This window comes from Mastacembelus armatus, chromosome 16, assembly GCF_900324485.2.
Source record: "Mastacembelus armatus chromosome 16, fMasArm1.2, whole genome shotgun sequence".
Classification (NCBI taxonomy): Eukaryota; Metazoa; Chordata; class Actinopteri; order Synbranchiformes; family Mastacembelidae; genus Mastacembelus; species Mastacembelus armatus.
The window spans coordinates 15,787,646-15,808,280 of NC_046648.1; the positions used below are offsets into that span (position 1 = coordinate 15,787,646).

At 39.9% G+C, this 20,635-nt stretch overlaps 2 protein-coding genes across 6 annotated transcripts; one reads left to right on the forward strand and one right to left on the reverse strand.

The window, feature by feature from the left end:
- Positions 1-571: 571 nt before the first annotated feature.
- snx27b (sorting nexin 27b) lies at positions 572-10,903 on the forward strand. 2 transcript variants are annotated; one of them, XM_026317820.1, is made up of 13 exons: positions 572-1,014; positions 4,230-4,461; positions 4,846-5,038; positions 5,199-5,263; positions 5,353-5,457; positions 5,565-5,643; positions 6,457-6,620; positions 6,722-6,811; positions 7,320-7,469; positions 7,918-8,046; positions 8,363-8,422; positions 8,514-8,576; positions 8,717-10,903. In XM_026317820.1, exons 1-13 carry the CDS (start codon positions 683-685, stop codon positions 8,759-8,761), a joined length of 1,707 nt encoding a protein of 568 aa, XP_026173605.1. In that variant the 5' UTR covers positions 572-682; the 3' UTR covers positions 8,762-10,903. The 2 variants fall into 2 exon arrangements, with proteins under 2 accessions (XP_026173605.1, XP_026173604.1); XM_026317819.1 differs by having other exon boundaries at positions 8,514-8,562.
- Positions 10,904-14,162: 3,259 nt separating this feature from the next.
- On the reverse strand, positions 14,163-20,414 carry LOC113136358 (neuronal acetylcholine receptor subunit alpha-7-like). 4 transcript variants are annotated; one of them, XM_026317109.1, is made up of 11 exons: positions 20,196-20,213; positions 19,845-20,014; positions 18,641-18,780; positions 18,051-18,095; positions 17,442-17,551; positions 17,278-17,357; positions 16,838-17,005; positions 16,346-16,540; positions 15,794-15,880; positions 15,570-15,679; positions 14,248-15,117 (listed from the first exon to the last, which is right to left on the reverse strand). In XM_026317109.1, the coding sequence occupies exons 2-11, from the start codon at positions 19,894-19,896 to the stop codon at positions 14,248-14,250; spliced, it is 1,857 nt and encodes a 618-aa protein (XP_026172894.1). In that variant the 5' UTR covers positions 19,897-20,014; positions 20,196-20,213. The 4 variants fall into 4 exon arrangements, with proteins under 4 accessions (XP_026172895.1, XP_026172896.1, XP_026172897.1 ...); XM_026317110.1 differs by having other exon boundaries at positions 14,163-15,117; positions 19,845-20,414; XM_026317111.1 differs by lacking the exons at positions 19,845-20,014; positions 20,196-20,213 and having other exon boundaries at positions 14,163-15,117; positions 18,051-18,308; positions 18,641-18,727.
- Between the last annotated feature and the right edge of the window lie 221 nt (positions 20,415-20,635).

Here is a 20,635-nt window from a genome sequence, read left to right on the forward strand (position 1 = left end):
AGGCCTTTCTAAAAACAGAGCCTCGAGATTATGTCGTAATCATCTACCTTGCAAATATATGGACAATTTTGACATGGACTTCATAGTCAGGTGATGCAATTAGAACCTGGGACTTGTGGAGTCCCTCTGTATATTGTGTCAGCGCCAAATGATACGCAGTTGTTAATTCAGTCGAAGAATCATCTTTATTAATTAGAATAATTAACATTAACAGATGACATAAAATTAATTAAGATTTTTAAAATTCACCCAATAAAAAGCGATTGCACCCACAATCACATGTTATAACATTTTCTTGGACTTGTTTTTCTTGGAGAGCAGAAGGTACAGGCTGTTGTTTTGTTTTATGACCCTTGGTGACCCTGGTAGTTCGTGGGGCCCCTTCAGCAATCCTTGGTTACAGTTACCACGATTTATTAGTTTGTCTATTGTAAACAAACAAATAAACACCATGGGCTTGTCCCATTCAGTTTTGTGGCCTACACAGGGAGCTCTCTGGTGCCAGTGATCCACATGGAGCGCATCCGGGGCGGTCTCGCGTATCATCGGAGCTTGTCGGCTTTTTCCGGTGTATGTCGAGCAGCTAGCTAGCCAATCTGATTAGCCTGCTACTACCAGCAAATGTTTGGAGGATATTTAATGTTAGCCGAATTGGAGTGAATGACACAAATAGTGTAAAGAAATGGCGGACGTCGAGGAACAAGGAATTTGCTCGTCGGTCCCTCCGTTGCCTCACCCTTCCTCTCGTAACGCCTCCGGTGACGGTAACGTTACACCGGGCACCGACGGCAGCTGCCAGACTGCAACCACCGTTACTTCAGGCCCACGGCTAGTTCGGATAGTGAAGTCTGATTCGGGCTATGGTTTCAATGTTCGGGGACAAGTTAGTGAAGGAGGGCAACTACGGAGCATTAACGGGGAACTATACGCTCCACTGCAGCATGTTAGTGCTGTCTTACCGGGGGGTGCCGCCGACAGAGCCGGTATTTCGAAGGGGGACCGGATTCTGGAGGTGTAAGTGGCTAACAGTTACTCTCTTAGCTAAACTAGAAATGTATAATATTAAAGTAGCTAACATACAAATGACTGTTTGATCACAGGCTGAAATTAAAACAAGCAGGACCTATGAGCATCATTCACTAACCATCTCTTTAGTGGGACTAGTGGCCGCCACCTAAAAAAGCCAATGTGTGCATCCACTGTCACACTGGTCTACAAGGCTGATGAAAGACGTCTCTGTGTATCAAAGAGAAGAGATCCAGGGATCATTAGACATTCCCCTCACACTAAAACCCATCCACAGAATGTCAAATATTCTCAAGTCATCCCTGGCGCACATTCATATCATCCTAGTCAGATGCAGTGTGTGGTATGTACCCAGCTAGTGCTTTTTTACTTACATTTTTCAGGGGTTAAAAAGTGAAATCATTATCAGAATTTGGTAAATGAACCACACATGGCGTTGATGTGACTGTGAATGAGTACTGCTATGTGTGTGTGCGCTGCATTTAGGCACGTTAGTATGCATGGAGATTGCTTGCTGATGTTAGGCTCTGTTGCTATGGAGAGAAGCACGCAGCACAGCATCAGCATCAGTATCAGTTCTGGCGCTTCACTGTATGTCAGTGGAATAAGGTGATGCAGAAAGGGAGGGATGCCTTCTGTACAGTTCTGATTGGCTTCGCCCTCAAAAATTCAATGTCTCATTGGCTGGCTTTTTTATACTGCTTTTTTTAATGGATGGCCCGCAGTAACCTGGCAATTTGTTGACCCCATTATTTCTCTGGGCTTATGTGGAAGCATGTAGATGAATGTATGTATGTGCATTTTGAATACTGTACTAAAAAAGGCTGCTAGCCTTTTTGTTTCATTCCTGTACCAGCTATTTTGGTAAATATTGGATTAGCTATAGTTTTGTGACCTCACTGTACAAGCAGCAGACAAGACGGCTCAATCTTTAAAAATTCATTGTTTTATTCTGTTTAAGATTTGACTTGGGTGCATGGAGCCTTTTTTGCATAATATCTATGAATGTGCACAGCAGAATGCCTGCATACTTAATAACACAATCAATACTTCTTTTCACATTTATAAATAGCTCCTGCTTTTCAGGTTTTAATGCAGAGTAATAATTATTTTCACCCTCCTCAATGATGACAAAGGCAACTTAGAAAGATGCCCCTTTCTTCTTTAATCCACTAATGCACCTGCAAAAAAGTCAATGGGAATGTTTAATGTCCCTTCAACACAAAAATGTGCATCAGAGGGTTAAGAGGTGCAATGTGTATTATTTTGACAGATAGAGCCTTTAGATTGAGTGTGTGTATGTGTGCATCTTTACTTGTTTGTGCTTGTTTAGTGCACAAAAGAAAACACATAGCCAGTGACACATTGAACATAAAATAATTGTTACTTTGAATTGTAAGGATAGAAAAACTGACAGGGACATATAAAAAAATGTCTCCTAAAAACTATTTGTCACACCCAGAAGTGCTGACTCCAAGTGCAAAGGCCACTACTTCAGGTACTTATTATATAGTCATAAAATTGCTAAAGTGAAAGCTGCTCAAATGCTTAGTCTGTGGTTTGTGTGAGATGTTTGCTCTTCCTCACACTGCACCTGCAATATGCTTTTATCCGTGGTTTATGTATCCTCTATTTGGTTTACTGATTCTGTCTACATATTCACTTGTTTCAGCTTTGCTATGTGGGCCTATCTCAGAAGGCTTCTGTTGGCTCAATTGCAAATTTGTGGATTGTTTTCTCATGCTGTTACTGGGTAGAAGAAAGTTTATTTCCACTGATTATTTCCATGCTATGATTTAATGACAGATCAGTTGTCCGCCACTAGTTCCATCTAAAACATTTTCTATCCTGAACTGTTTAGGGGATGATGAATGCATGGAATATAAAAAGATAATATCTCAGATTCTGCTGCATTGTATTTGTTTTTGGTTTTTTTTACTATGTCCTTTGTGAGCCCAGCAACATTACAGAAGTGCATGCAAGTCATTGGTGTCTTTTGAAAACTAGGTCCCTGTGGGAAATGTTGAAAATCAAATGTCATTTATGCAACTTTTTAATGTTATGAAGCACCCTGTTTTGATAATGTGTATAATTTATGTTTGGTTCACTATGACCCCGTCTGATTTCCCACGTCAGCACCATTCATTGTACGTTAAGTACCTCAGTACTTGTCATGAAGAACAGATGGCACAACATTTGTGGGGCTCTCTGGACAGTCCTTGGTTGAGTCATGTTCATATGCAAAATGTGAATGATGGTAATTTCCAGTAATAGGCAGTGTGGACATGAAGAACAGGGCTGGGATAGTAGGTTAAATAGACTAGTAAATATCATTTGTCTGAGAAGTAGTAGAGCTATTCTAACAACATATTCTAACATTTTGCAGAGAGGAAGCCATCATGTTAGAACTACTTTTGCAACACAAACTGTGATTTCCCTCAAGGTACTTAGTGGGTTGCATTCAGGTTATGCAAATAACATTTGGGGCCGTGCTGGTTTTTTTAGTCTTTGGAAAATGTTCAAATAGAAGTTTGGGCAGCTTATGCGTTCATGTTAATATTTGTAAACTGTTATTTTAATTGCAAAAATCCAATACATTACCACAAAATGTAAATAATGAATAATAATGAATAATCTTCTGAGTCTCATTCTGTTGCGGTTTAATTGCTGCCTTTACTTGCTAATCTATCCCTTCTACTGGAATTTCTTTAAAAGCATGTCAGAAAGAGCTAAAGGTGACGCTGGGAGAGTTTAGAGGAGATGCTCTGGTTGTTTTGAGAAACGTTAACTAGAGATCATGTTGCTACAGCACTAACATCAACACTGTCATGCACACGATTACTAAAGTACACACACCCAGTGTTAGTTATACCTTATTCCTTATTTCTGAGGAGGAAAATCTGAATCCGGAGTGATTCAGAGGATAGTGTATGAAATTTTTGAACACATGGTTTGGTGCATTATTGTATTTCTCTATCAGATTGTATGTTATTTTAATAGTTTTCCTATATGTTTGCTCATGGAAATCTAAAACGTTTCACAGTAATTTAGCCCCGAACAAAAAAGTCTCAAAAGGTGCCATATACACAAACAATATAGGTAGTACTCATATTAAAAAATGAATATTTGTAGTAAGAGATGTTAGTTTATTGTAATAGTTTTTATATAGTAAAAAATAAAAAAAGTCTTTTTCCTTTCTTCAGTAACGGAGTGAACGTAGAGGGTGCGACCCATAAGCAGGTAGTGGACCTGATTCGGGCGGGTGAGAGGGAGCTGGTGCTGGCTGTGCTGTCCGTCCCACCCCAGGAGGCCGACTGCTTGGATCCTGGTGACGATGGTTCAGCCCAGTCCTGCTATGACTACTCTGACAAGCAAGCTGTCCCCATCTCTGTGCCCAGCTACAAACACACCGAGATCAACCAGGAAAAATTTGTGGTGGGTGTATCTGTGAATCGGTTGAATGATAGGTTAAATGAAAGGACGGTGGTGTGTTTGGAAGTGTAGATAACTGATAATTAAGTGGGTACTGAAACACGAGAGGATGTAGAGTAAAGAAAGGAGTCACTAAGAATATAAAAGCTGCGATCACAAGACAGGTTATGGAACCAATGTGGCAGGTTTGACTACAGTGTCTACATTGTCACATTTTGTGTCCCTGTGTCTAGGGTGTCTAGATCTGCTCATGTGTCAGTTTAATATTCTTGACATTTCTTTTCCTTCCTCTGGTGGTAAAATATTTTTTGACGCCCTGTCATTGCTTTTAGAATCTTTCTTTTGCTGTTATCTTTCTCAGCCTTAACCCTCACTCTATTATTCCAGGTATATAATGTGTACATGGCAGGCAGGCAGCTGTGCTCCAAGCGTTACCGGGAGTTCGTGATCCTACACCAAAACCTTAAGCGGGAGTTTGCCAACTTCACTTTCCCCAAGCTGCCTGGGAAATGGCCTTTTTCCATGTCGGAGCAGCAGCTGGATGCGCGTCGCAGAGGCCTGGAAGAGTACTTAGAGAAAGGTCAGGAAAAGACTTTGTGACAAGAAAGTGGAAATTGTGTAAAATTGTGTACTCCAAATTACAGAACTACACAGTTACACAGTTTATGTCACTGTATTACCAGTTATATCACATGACTTCCATAAAATGTCTTCACCTAATATAGATGTTTTATTTGCAGTGTGCTCTGTACGGGTAATTGGAGAAAGTGACATCATGCAAGAGTTCCTGTCTGAATCAGATGAGGTAACCAAAAAGAAAAACCTATTAGTGTCTGACTGTATAGTCCTCTGTCTGTGATTCACTGTATACTATGTCTCTTTCTTATGAACTAGAACTACAATGGCGTGTCGGATGTGGAGTTGAGAATAGCCATGCCCGATAAAACCACACTTACTGTCAGAGTTCGCAAAAACTCTACTACAGACCAGGTCTACCAGGTAAACATACACAGGCCTGTTCTCTGCAACTGTTAACCATTATAACCACAACTTTATGTCATTTCGCATATGATTTATCTTGTTTTTCTTTTGTCCCCTTGTTTCAGGCTGTGGTACTGAAACTAGGGATGGACAATGTAACAGCCAGCTACTTTGCTTTGTTTGAGGTCATCAACCATACTTTTGGTGAGTCACTTAACATGAGTTTGTGTGTATGTTCATACATTTTTCCACACTGAAATCACTTCCCATCTATATGAAGTACAATGTTAATTTAGACTTTTATTTGTAGTCAAAGTCATCTAATAATGAGAAAGTAACAGAAAGGTGGAGTATCTGATCATTTTGTAAATCAGTGTTATAATTCTTCTATAGATGTCTCTTTCAGAATAATCAACCCTTAAGGGCTGTTATAGGTAAATGTTCTTACTTTATATGTCACTTCAGCTCCTTGTTCATTCAAGTGTAGTATAATACAAGGACATTTAAGATAAAAAATGAAGGCAACTTGAGAAAAGGCATGAGCTTGAATTCCATGATGGATCACCCCAATCGTCCAACCTTTTTACCACTTGTTATCATTTAGTTACACTGCTGACTTAAAAATATTCTCTTTACAATTAATGTCCACACTATAACATAAAGTGTGTTGCATATATAACAGAAAGTATTCAGACCCCCTTCACTTTTTTCAGTTTTGTTATGTTGTTAAATTCATTTTGTTTTCTCATTAATCTGCACTCAGTACCACATAATGACAAAGTGAAAACAGAATTTTTGGAATGTTTGTAAATTTATTAAAAAGGAAAAACTGAAATATTACATTTACATCAGTATTCAGACCCCACAAAGTAATGCAAAATATGAAGTTATTGCAAAATTTTGTGAGACTCATAAATACAGGACAGAAATTGTAGTATTGTGCTGTTAATTGTGCATACCACATAAACACATAATCTCATTCTCTTCTTTTTTCTTCTTTTCTCATCCTTTCTTCAGTGCGTAAGCTTGCTCCAAACGAGTTCCCCCACAAACTGTATGTACAGAACTACACCTCAGCCATCCCAGGGACATGCCTCACCCTGCGCAAGTGGCTTTTTACCACTGAAGAAGAGATTCTGCTAAATGACAACCAGCTTGCTGTCAACTACTTCTTCCACCAGGTGTGTGTGTTTGTGTGTGCCCATGTCTTTCTGAGGCAGAGGTGCATTTTTTGTATTTGTTTTTTATGTACAGTGCACCCTCTCTGATCATATGTTTGCAGGCTGTGGATGATGTGAAGAAAGGCTTCATCAAGGCAGAGCAGAAGTCATACCAGCTACAGAAGCTGGCAGAACAGAAGAAGATGTCCATGGTCAGTCTCTCACACAAAGACAAAGCACACAGCTCTGTCACTAATATTCAGAGATAGCTGACACATACAGAGACAAGGAGAGTTACTCATTATAGTTCAGTGTTTCTTACGTCATCCCACGCTCTCACCTGTGCAGTCTCACTTCACTGTTTGTGATATAACAAAGTGGAAAAAGTCACAGAATCATCTGGAGGTGGAGGCAGTTTAACAGCAAGAGTGTAGGTTTGACTGCAGACACAAACCCTTTCTAGGAAAATATGCCTATAGAGTGAGTCCTTTTCTGGCTGAAAACATAGAAAGAAACTTTCCTCACTTTGGAGCATTGACCTGCAGCCCAGCACATAAAATACTCACAATTTAGATCAGTTGGGCTACAGAGAATAAGTAGTGTTTCAGTGTAGTCTGCTTTACATTTAAACAGATCAGAACGTGCATCATGCTTCTATATTTGTACAACTGCATTTTGTAATATTTAATAAAACACATTCTTTTCTTTTTTCTTTTTCAGTATCTGAGTTTATTGAGGGGTTGTGAGGGCTACAATGAGATCATATTCCCCCACTGTTCCTGTGATTCCCGACGTAAAGGCCATGTCATCACAGCCATCAGCATTCACCACTTCAAGCTGCATGCCTGCACAGAGGAAGGGACACTTGAGGCAAGGACATGTATTTCTCAGTGTGTTTAATTTTGTATATAGAAAGCTGGGGCACCTCGATAGACAAGTGGTTATGGTAGCGCACCATATGTACGAGCACAGTGTACGCCTTATGTCGCCAGTTTAGTTCTGGTCACCACCATCTGTCACAGATATCCTGCAAAAGTTGCCAGTGTCAACACCATTAAAAACCATTGAGAAAAACACTTTGAAATTAGTAATGGATCAGAAATTTCAGTTAATTTCCATGGAAACACATGAGGTCTTTAAGTCCTGTTTCATAATGCATTTCATTTCCTCGCAGTGAGTACCCTCACGGACTTAATGTGATGACAATGAACATATGATAAGAGTCTGTAAGGGCTCAGTCTCAAGTCCAGAGTGTGCACATTTGGAATGAGCCTGTGTATAATGTTTCAATGGCACTAAAGCATTACTGTTGTTCCAGAACCAGGTGATTGCGTTTGCCTGGGGAGAGATGCAGAGGTGGGACACAGATGAAGAAGGCATGGCCTTCTGCTTTGAATATGCACGGGGAGAGAAGAAACCACGCTGGGTCAAGATATTTACACCTTATGTGAGTGTCAAACGCATATACGATGTTAATTAGTGGGTCTGGAAAGTGTATTCTGTTATCATGTGACGGGGGCAGGTTGGCTGTCTACCCCTGTTTGCAGTCTTGGTGCTAAGCTAAAGCTTGTTCCAGTGACCTTATTTTTAAAGTGTGAATAAGAGAGTAGCTTCAGTCTTTTCATCTAACTCAGCCACAAAGCAAACAAATTTTCCAAAATGTTGAACTATTCTGTTAAATATGTGACAGATATCTGATTTGTCTTCCTGAATCTAAATCCACATTTCTCTCTTTGTGTTTGCTGTTGATGGACAATGTTCAGTTTAACTACATGCATGAGTGTTTCGAGAGGGTCTTCTGTGAGCTCAGGTGGAGGAAGGAGGTAAGGACTATCTTTTTTTTTTTTTTTTTACCAGCTAACCTATTCTTACCTTTGCCTATCACTAACACCTGCTGTGTGTCTGTGTCTACAGGTGGAAGAGGAGGCTACAGACAAGGACAATAAGAACTGCAGTAAAGATGGTATGTGTGGCAAGGTAAGGCTTTGCCTGCCTCTGTCCAGTCTATGCTCCAGTAAAAGCCAGGCTGAACTTCCCTGTTTCTGTCTTTCTCTGTTTCCTGTCTCTGTGTCTTGAGTTTGTGTGTGTCTCAGTCACGATTGCTTTTACTGTTACAGAATATTTTCCAGCTGCTGAGGCACAGAAGGGATGGAGGCATCTAGGAACGGAGATTGTTACCTCTTAACTACACAACGCTTAGTTTTGGCCCTCATCTAGCCCCACACCCAGCAAGACTCAGCTATTAACTGCAGTGGTCATCAGTTGTCATTACTCCATCAACTACAGCCTGAGAAGATACATGCCCCAGATACACGCAAACCAACAAGCATCTGCAAGTGAACAATTCAAATAGAGGCTTCAAAAGCTACAGACACATGAACCAGAATGTCTGGATCTAGAGCATCATAAACATGCATCCAGCAAAAAGAGATGAAGCATCTATAAACTTGAAGTCATGGATTCTTGCAAGCCTTCTTCCTATTTGGGGGAACTAAAGTGGAATGTGACATGCAAATAAGGAGGTTTTGAGCCACCTCTGGAGTAGTCCTACTTGGGAAAATAAAAGCAAAGGAAAAAAGGAATTCATGGTGGACAAACAGCGGAAAGTGAAATCTGCTCAATTTGCTTCTCAATTTGCAGATGAGTGTTTTTCTGGCCAGCATTCAAGTGTTATAGGCATACAGGGTGTCCCCAAAGGCAAGGGGCCAACCAAATTTTGGTCCTCAAAATGTGAGGCAAAGGTGAATCAACTCATACATCAGTTTGCCACAAAATTCATAGGAAAACTATTTACAATGTAAAGTGGCAAATAATAAAGGGGAGACCTGTTGTAGGACTGTTAGACACACTTTTGAGCGATCTCAGTTCACAGAGCAAACACCTGTGATGGTTTAACACCTGAGCAGAAAGATGTTGAACTAATGTTGCACTTTGTCCAACAGTATTAACAACTTCCAAATAGGGGAAATATAACTTGAAGAGCAGACAGTGGGCATAAAACTGGAATAAACCTAGGTTTATTTGGTTTACATTCATTTTTGACTGACTGGATACAGTACGATTATGTACTGTATCAACAAATGGTGTGTGTGTGGTGTGCAAAGCCATGCATTAAACCTTTTTGAATTTATAGTATTACAAACACACTACATCCACATGTTTTTAGGCCATTGTAAAGTAGCAGTGATCAGTGTAGTAGCCACACTAAACAGCAGGGGTCTTTCTCCTTATACTGACTTTCTGGTTGGTTGTGATTAATTTGATTCTCAGATCCCCCATGTAATTTATAGTAGTCATGTAATTCAAACAGACTTTCCATGCAGCAGTATCTATCTCTTTAGCTTATACTTTGTTGCAATGTTAAATCACATGTACTCCAGATTCAGGTTAAGTGGGAGGATTTCTTAGCTGAAAGGCTAGCTTGCACCGTTCATCAACTGGTCACTAAAGGCTTCGTAGCACCTGATCAAACAACTGCAGTTCAACATAATAAACTGTAGTTCAGCGTCCCTCTGGACAAGCCTAATTAATGTTCTGATTTCTAGAACGATAAAATAATAATGTAATAAGGTAACATTTTCTGATGGTGTAGTAGAAACTGGGAGTAAATGATCAATGTTTTTTGATGAAATTGGACAATAGGTCTTTGTAAAGCTTTAATATGATATGATCATGATGTCAAGCTTGTGAACGTCAGTAAATTATCATCAATTATTGCCAGGGCCCTAATCTGGTTTAACTCATAATGATAATACTAACAGTATTTTTGTTATCTGCAAGTGAAGAGTCATAGATTGGCAAGACAACCATGGATCTTACTAAGAGTACTTGTCATAATGATGGTGCTGTTCTCAAAAGCCAATTTGGGTGATTAATGAGCTTCAACAGAACTTAGTGGGTGTGTAAAAGAGCCTTAATCGAAAGTGTTGAGGCTTGAACTGAGATTGAATGTGCAGTCCTAAAGGCCAAACGCATTTCCCAGGATTCTTGTCTGTTTACTGAACCGTGTCTGACGTAGCTGATTGTCTGACATTGCCTCATCTCTCCACCTTCAAGTGTGCACTCCCCTTGGCTCACAGCTCTGTCTCTCTCATTCGGACTGAAGTGAACACTCACATTATTTATTTCAGTAAGATAAAATGTTAAATTCAGAAACAGTTTTTTCTCCAGAGCTTTTAAAGAGTTATAGTAAAAAGGAGATAGAGATTGACAACCTGTTGGGTCTTTTGAAATGTTGAAATGTAAAATTTAAGACAAAGTGTTTGGCTACGTTGCTTACTGTAATAAATTGTAACATATTCTTTTCAATACACTGATTTACTGATGTAGAGTTATTTGTGTGTATGTGTGTGTTGGAACCCAGTTGGACCCTGAGACTGCACCAGTATGTGGAAGCTGCAATCATGAATCTATACTAAAGTCCACCTGTGAGCAGAGATTTATTTACTCTGCAAAAATGATTTTAGATTCTCCCACTCTTTCTCTGTGTACCCACATCAGTTTTCAGTTTTCTTCATCATTGCCCTGCTCTTCCCTCTCCAAATCCAGCATCTTTTAATGAGATCTGGGAGACAATTACCCAACAGGCAGGCAAATGGTCGTTCCATATCAGCTTCTATTGAGTGTCTGCACCCAATAATTAAAAGCTATTGACTGTTGGTGGTGTGGGATATAATACTGGAATAACTTAAGTTTTTAACAGCAAGCATCTCTGGGTTGAGGACCTGTCCTGAGAGACATCTTGAAAATAATGAGACGTCAGTGTTGATCGTTTTTATATCAGAATTTTATTACATGAAGAAAGGTATGGGGCTGATTTATAGCCTAAATAAGTGTAATGAAATGAAAAAAATATCTTTAAAACAAAAGATTTCATATTTTAACCCCTATTACACTGCAAAAACATAGTCAGGGGGACTGTGGAAAACAAACAGTAGGCTGTATTGGATGTTCCCGTTTCTTCTCACTAATGAAGTGTCAAATGCTCACAGACCAGAAATAAGTAGGTAAAACAAATATTGCGCTGTGCAGTTATAACATTTTTTTTCTTTTCAGTAGCCTGTGACATTGTAGTTGATTAAACAAAACAAAAAAAGTCTCACAATATCAGTTCTTCCATATGAAGAAACATTTTGCAGAATTGGCAGCACTGCACAAGCCGAGGATAAAATGTGTGTGTGTGCTTAAATGTATGTGTGTGGAGAGAGAAGAGGTAAGAAGTAAAGAGACAGAGAGTTCCGGGAATATGCGTGGTTACTGCGGTACGTCTGCAGCTGGGTCCTTTACTTTACCACTTCATATTTGAGTGGGTTGTGTTTGTGCTGCTCTGTGTGCCTGCGGATGTGCATGTGCATTCGTGCAACAACTGCAGTCACACATCGCGATAGCCCCCTGGATAGCAAAGATATATTTCCTGTATCCCACTCTCCTGCTCACCTCATGCTTTGTATAGGTCGGTTTGCTTCTCTGAACAAACAGCTCAGCGTGAGCTGTCGGCACAGAGCAGGTGGATGACTGAGTCACTGGCGGAGAGGAGTATTTCAGCTTTATTACCTGTGCTGTATTGCATCTCTCAGCAGCCTGACCAGTCATAGAGGAAAAAGAAACTCAGCAGGCCATTGAAAATGTATCATGAATTGCTCTGATACTAAACTACACTGGCAGGACCTATTGTACTCACATATTATATTGTAGTCATATTGTACTCAGTAAAAAAGTCTCAAATCCCCATAGCCTCAGGGCTGAACATTTGAATACAGTTATATGCAAAAAATCCAATTAGCCAAATTCAAACACGAAAAAGCGTTTGCATTACTTCATAGCCAATGATTTTTCATAAAAATGTTTGCCAAGACCTGTCATATAAATTCTGATTAAGACATCCTCTGCTGACTGCTCTGTGGCTAGTTACCTCTAAATGCAGGTCTTAGTACAGTTTAGCAGCAGCAACATCACATAGAAGGAGGGGGAGGATTCATTCCCCTCCTCCACCCCTTCTCTCGTCTCCCTCTCCTCCTGTTCCTCTCTCATTAATGATCAGTCAGTTAAAAAGTTTATTGGTCCCTATTTGCTTTCTCAGCACATTTCCTACCTCCTCTTTCCCCAACCAAGGAACCAACTCAGGATTTCTGTGCGCTTTTTCATTCTGCGTCTTTCCCATCTCTGTGCCTCTAAAAAGCCCTCGCTTCTATCTCTCATTTTGTCCCTTTACCCTCTTTATAGCTGTGCTTCATTACCTCCATCTTCCTTTTCCTCTCTCTGGACCACTTTCCTTTTCTTGACTCCTCCTGCCTTCTTTTTCTGCATCCTTTTTGAAACATCGATCGGGGAGAGGTGATCCAGAGAATAGAAAATCTGATGCATGCCCGGAGAGTATAAAAGAAGAGTTTATTTCACAGTGTTCACTGCTCAGTCTGTCAGAGCCAATTGGCATTTGGGTGTCACTTATCTGAAATGTATGTCATGATTTACTTCCAAAGTTAGAGTCATACAGATCTAAAGCATTTCTGCAGTGCACATGACTGTGTGTGTGTGTGTGTGTGTGTCTGTGTAGAAAGCTGATATGAGCTATGATTTCTGTTTTCTCTCTCTTAGACTGTAATCTGAACCTCATCACTGCCTGCACAGAAAGACAAAAATTCCAAATTATGAAAAAACAATTGAAATTTTGGAATATTTTTTTTGTTGTAGCTGCCTCTTATGGAAAATCACCAGCATCTTCCAAAACCAGAAATAGGAGTTATCGAGATTTTTCATTTCATATATATCACACCATGGCAAATGACAACAAACATAAAAGAACCCTATGCTGGGTTTTCTGCTTCTTAATAAGCACTACAGGGTAATTTGATGCTAACTCAATTATTAAAGCTGATGCAGAAATGAATTATCAATGTTATCATCCCATTATTGTTTCCAGGCTCTGATAAAAGATTTTTCTTATCTGTTTTCAGTTCCTGGAACACAAAATACTGATCGCAACAATTTTTGGACACCCCATTAAACAGAAAAAAAATAGAAAATTGATGTACCTACATCCCTGGAGAAAAGAACTCTGTGGTGACAAAATGTATGTACTGCAGCATGATTTATAGCATGGAAAATGTGAATACAAGCAAGCACAGAGAAAATTGTGTGTACTGTTGTCAGCAGCATCTCCACTGACAATCAGTGGAGGACCAGAACAGTATATGTAGTCTATTTTATGGTAACTGTGAAATTGCTAAACTTGTAAGAGAGCCCTTCTTGACCCTCAACATGCAGTGTTATCAAGTCACAATTTCTTTGTTGCAAATAATTTTACACAGTGATGATTTTCCTTTAGGATCTTCATTAACAAAGTGGTTCATTTTTTATTTAATGATGATGACTTTGTTAGTTACTCCACAAATCATCGTCCAAAAACTGATGAAACATACATAAAAGTCACAAAACAATATAGCTGTAAACATGACCAGATGCACACGATCATCATGTTTCTGAATTGCTGTCCAATCCGCATGTGCCATGGTCCACTTCAGCTTACTTGAATGAAATATTTGCTATTTGTATGCCACTGTACAATTAACAGCAATTGTGCTTCCAAAAAATCCGTAGCTGTGTTATTCTTCAACATCACATTCTCACTCAAGTCTCTGTTTTTGGCCTCTCAGAGAAAATCTTTTGACAGTGCTTCTCCAAAATTGGGTGCAGCCATGAGAATAGCGATGGTACAGATGATGTTGAAAACACTGAATCCCACCAGGCAGAGGCGATCGATGACAGCTGCAGCAAACTGCCACTGCTCCACCAAACTCAGCTGCCGATCCTGCTCTCTAACGCGTTCAACTAAGAACTGCACCTCCACCAGAAGAGCCTGCAGCTGGTTTCCCACTGCCACAGCTCGAGTCACGCTGCTTTGGGGATGCGTGGCAGCTGATCTCCCTGCTCCAGCCGCTGCCTCTAAGCCAGAGGATGTGATTGATGGGTCAGGTTCTGGGGACACTGGAGGTTCCTGTGAGGGGCTCTCAAACTTGGTAGATGGAGGTTGGTGATGGACTGGTGTATCTAAAGTTGCTTCTCCTCCTGATGGTGCTGCTCCCTCTCCTTCTCCTCCACCTACACCAATATTTACCTTCCCATGACTGGTGGTTCTGCTTCTCTGAACTGGCTCCAGTTCAGTTGTGTTATGGAACGTCTGGAAGCCCATGTAAGGCAGGTGGCCATTAGGCTGGGGGTGTGGGTTGGGATCTCTTTGGCTGGAATTAGGGAGGATGTTAGGCTGGAAGTTGGGCCTGTGAAGTAGTGGGTGTGACAGAGTTTGGAGTTGGGTGAGGGTGGCCTGAAGGGAATTGAGGTTCTGGGGGAAGTTGGAGGCCACCGGGGTGGGGATGGTGGTGGTGGTAGTGGTGTTAGAAGGCGAGGAAAGGGTTTTGCTCTGAGAGTCTGCCTGGCTGCTAGAAAAAGTAGGGTCTGCTCCCTCACTCGGACGCTTCATACGTAAGAACCAAGGCACCCACTGCAGCAGAACCAAGTGCACCTGACAGACAAGGACAAATACACTAATGAGAATATTAGATGACACAGACGAACATCTCCACTTTAAATACAACATTTGATTCCATCTTATTTAAATCACAATGTTATTAAACTATTATTGTTTGCCAACTAAGGAACATTGCAAAGATTTGACCTACACTCTGTTTAAACCTCTACATTGGTTGCCTGTTGAGTTTGATTTTAAAATTTAACCTTTTAAAGCACTGCATGGTGGGACACTCTATTAAGTCAGTGTCAAATCCCACTTTTGTTCAATCTTATCTTATCTTGATCATTGTTAATTCAGCTCCTTCTATATTTATTCACTCTTAGTTTTGTGGTTTGACTGTTTAATTATTTATGTTGTAAAGTAATTAGAAATTTTGTTTTGAATATTATTTAGAAAATTTCTCCTTAAATAAACTTTGCTATTGTAACAACATTGTAACTCACCCAGCGTGGCATGTGTCCACTGTTGGGGTTGTGGTGATGGAACTGGAGGACAATGACTGTGGCGACTACTGACATCCCAACAATCACCATGGTGCTGGCAAAGTACTGTCCTACGACAGAACACAATTCACTCGTAAATGAGTAGACAATTCATATGATGTGAACAATGTCAGTGCCCCCAAAATCCACCCAAGACATAAACGCACTGGATTACAAAAACAGACCTATTAGTGGTACAGAATCTGAAGTGGCGGGCATAATCTCTGCAACCATCAGCATGAAGACAGTCAGAGAAAGCAGAACCGTAATGCCTGGAGGGAAACATGAGATGCCAGGGAGTTACGGGATTAAAACAAAAAGAGAAAAGAAGAAAATACATGTGTATGCTTAGTGGAACAATATATTTGGTATGCTGCACTTGACTTCTCATCGCTATCATCTGTCTTTCTGACACTCCTAGGAAAGCTCATTCGATTTTATGCTCTCATCTCCCCTCCTGCCTTTTTTGACCTTGTCTTTTCTTTATCTCTGCTACTCTCCATCTTAGCCCTCTTGACACTGTGCAAATGCTCTATAGAGCTGATTGAAAGTTTTTCCAGTAATGTTGACTGAGAGAGATTGTAAAAAAGTGAAATTAGGACATGGGAAGGTGCATAGAATATGAAGCTGGAATCGAGTGTTAACTGATGGTTTTCCATTTTCTCATACTCAGCCCTTCATAATGTCACACCATCCCTCAGTTCTGTTCTTCTCCTTCATTTCTCATTATTTCTCACCAAGGCTGATCTTCTCCCCAGAATTGGCAGGGAGCAGGAAGACCAGCAGGGTCATGGAAGAGAGGAGCACACAGGGGATGAGAAGGTTGAGAGCGTAAAATAAGGTCCTCCTCCTTAACGTCACCACAAAGGTAACATCTGGGTAGGGCTCTGCACAGCAGTCATAGAAAACCTCATGACGATCTCCAGGGACCTCTGAGAGATACGCAGCAAAAACATGGCATTAAAACCCAGAAAACACCACTGTTGGCTGAGAAAGCGGCAGTGCAGCAAGAAGAACAACATGCAAAGAATATCATGAATTCAGTACAAATTTATGAAGTATGCATTGTTATAATTACTGCACATTTTATATAAAAAAAAACATAGCCAGCAACATTACAAGTTCATATTGAACAGAACTGAAACATAAAAGGATAGAAAGAAAACTCTGTGTGTTACTGTCAGTAAGCAACTCTGTTTGTCACACAGGGCCTAAATCACATCTTTTACCCAGTAGATCCCACTCTCCATTGAGCATGTATCCTGAAACATCAGCCTCCTTCATCTGGATGTCCAGCAGCAAACCATCAAACGTCCAAGAGCCAAACTTGAGTTCACAGCGTTGGATGTCAAATGGAAACCATCTTACATCCACATTACATGTGCTAATGAATATTCCTTCAAAAAAATAAAGAAATACTCTGCAGTTAGTTTACAGGGAAAGGAAGATAAATATCACAGCCAATTTAAACATCCCGAGATGTAATGGAAAGGAAAACTTGATTAAAATGTTGTTTCGGGCAACCTCCTGAAAGTAAGTGAAGAAGAAAGTATTTGATTGCAGTAAACATTCTTAGATTTAATTTGCTGCAACATTAGTAATGTCGTACGTACACAGAATAACTGAAGAAGATGAGGCTTGATTTTGAGGATGATTAATAAAAACTCACCTGGAGGCAGATACTCACAGAAGCCACTGGAGTTAACCAGAACATTGGTCTTAAAGGTGGCATCAAACTTATCATGAGCACTGAAGGGCAGTAACACAGTAGGGTGATGGGTTAGAGCTCAGCTGAAGCCCCATGTGTGTGTGATTATACTGTATGTCACATACCTGTTGTAAAGCAAAATGTCAGGTGTCCAGATCTGGGTGGGAGTGAAACGGAGGTTCTTGACTCCGGGATACTCCGATTGGTTCCACTGGAGGTAGTGGTCGTACCACTGCTGGAAGACAAAAGCACAACACAGGCTTTACATATGAATAAAGTAAGCTGAGATATACACAAGTACACACTCCATCATTCTGATTTCCATGTTATAATTTTACCATTGCTATTCAGGTTATTCAGCATGCACATCTATGATATGTGTGTACCAGAAAGGCTACCCCTCCTGTTGCTCTTACGTCAGACTCTTCTGGCAGTTTTTCCTTATTCACAATAAGTATCTAAGTATAAAGGTGTTCTATACTGTATAGACTGTAAAGTCTCCCATGGCTAAATTGTTATTTGTGATTATGGGGATAAGAGATAAGATGATGGTCAATTAGCCTCAATTCCTCCAGAGTTTTCAATCAGTAGGAAGAAAGAATCTGCATTAAGCCTAGAAGTCCTCAGATATCCCCTTGTTGAGGTATTATCTGGGATGAAATTGTGTATGGGGAATGCAAAAACATTATCACAACACAAATCAATATTACATTATCACATATCATTATGTTTACCATCTGCAGCCAGGCATTTGTGGTGAGGATCTGGTTCTTTTCATCCTAACAAGAAACAAAAGAGATACAATTTAAGATTTAACAATTTAGATTCAGACTTTTAAAGATTGGATTAAATTAGTACACTCATGGGAATACATACATTCAATGAGTTCTAGGAGCAAATGGCCCTCCTTTTGTCTATACTAGTTGTAATGGGATTTCATTTGTAATGCAGCTTCAGTGGAAGTGATGGAAACAAAAATCCATTGTCCTGTTCTGTGTAAAAATGCAATTCCTAATTGAACTAAAGCTAATATGAAGTTTCAGCAGTTTGAAAAGTTAGATGTGTATCTTCAAGAATTACTTTTTAATATGAAATTCAGTCTTTGAGTCCATAGAAATACATGTTTAAATTATTTCTAGTTTTGGAGATGCTCATTTACATTGATGAAGACCATATTGGCTTCAGATAAGTTTTACAATATATTTTTACATTGGAATTACATTAAAAAAGGATCTTCTCATCTAATGTTTTTAACATTCTTTAGGAATATATTTCTTCTTTGTATGTACTGTGTGACTATATTGTAATTATGTGGCATGCGTACCACATCCATGACCTGCATTAGAATAAAGGAGAACTGAACAGTAAGGGTCTGGGAGTCATTGGCCACCGGCCTCTCCATGGGGTTGTATTCTTTCAGCAGCTCCCTGAGCAGAAAGCGCTGATGAGGACCTTGTACTGAGTCTGAAGGGATATGAGGGTGGGGGCAGGTTAAGGGAGAGGAAGAGAGGGGATAGAAAAATTTGAGAGAGTCAAACCACAAAAGAGCAGCATAAGAAATAGTGTAAAGAGGTAATCTTTCAAACACTGAGTTATTCTTAAAAGATCACAAACATATACATATAAAGTTCTGTGGATGATACAAGACAAAAGAGGATAACATAGAATTAAAAATATATGGGAGAGAGAGAAATGAGAAGGCACACAGGAAAAAGCCTACACCTCCTATCATTTACGTTTCTGATTGATCATCAGCGGACAGTCGCAGTCTTTCCATTGCCATTAAAATGTCAGTTTCCTTCCATGCAGGAAATAGTGAGGCCATTAAACACTAAAACACCCAGACAGACACACACAGCATTCACGACGATGAGTGTGGGGAACTTTCTCTCTTCACTCTATAACTCCACCAAGGGCTTCGATTTACTCTTGATTCATTCTCCACAAGGCAATCACTTTGATGTGGGCGGAAGACATCACTGGTGGATGTAAAAAGCACACTGAAATGGTTCAAAGTCTTTTCTAGTTACATTAGCTGCAGAATGCCTGTTCTGCCAAACAGTACCTCCAACTTCTTAAGCCACATACAGTAATAGTGCAACAGAAAATGGTGTAAGATTAATGTGATTACTGTGCTGTGTCAAATATATATTCACTAACTAGACCTTAATTCATTCAGTATGACTTCATGGCATGTCTATAATTCAGATTAATGGTCCCTATAGTGTCCAACAGCAACCCTATAATCACGCTTCTCTTCCAGCAGATCTATGTATAATTACTGTCTGATCTATGAGAAAAATGCACATATCTACTATATTATCTGCAGCTAAGATTTTTACATTTTAGACTGGTGCTTACTCAAAAAAAATATTTTTGTTTTGTCTGGCTAATGCACCACAAATGCACAGTTATTAGAAACATGATCAGCGGCACAGACATGGAGCACATGCAGTATACACAGCACATGTGGTAAACACACTTGTTCAAGTACAGTTTCAATCAGCTGGCTGATAAAAGTCACTCACCCTGAAGCAGAGTCGTGAGTATCAACAGCCAAAGAGCCATAGCCTGCCACATACTGCATTCCTCTGTATTAGCAGAGAAAACGTGGAATAGGGAGATATAAGGAGAGAAGATGAGGGAGGATGAGAGAAAGAGAGTCAGACAGAGATCAAGGTCTGAAGAGAAAGAGATGCTTTGGAAAAGAAGTGAAGAGTGTGTAATGTCGGCAGTGGCAGAGCAGAGAAAAGAGAAGAAAGGGAGAGGGAGAGCGAACAGGAGAGAGAGTGGGAGAGAAATGCGATGAAATGAATTCTTGAAAGAGCGAGATGCAATGTGTTAGAATCGAGTCTCAGAGCTGGGCAGCTCAAACTCACTCTACACATTTCTCTGCTCCTCAGACTTTCTGAAATGCACTTGTCTGCCATCAAGTGTCAATCATCCCCTGTCATTTTATCATTCTGCTTTTATGGGTTTATTGATCTCAAGAGGGGCTTCATATTACTGAGGGTAATACGATTATTTAGTAGCAGTTGTGTGTGTCTTCAACTCAAAGCTTGAAGAAGGAAACTAAAAGGAGAATAAAAATAAATCTTTCTTTTAAACACAGTAGTTGACATATACAAATGATACGTTAAACATGATCAGAGTCTGCCACTTTCTGATTTTTATGAGCAAGTAATTTCTGAAACCTGCTTTTCAGCATATTCAGTAGAGTAATGCTGACACCCACTGGATATGCCCATAAAGTGCAAAATATACCCTACTTGCAAAAACTCACTTTCTAAACCTCACACATTATAATTTGAGTACTTAT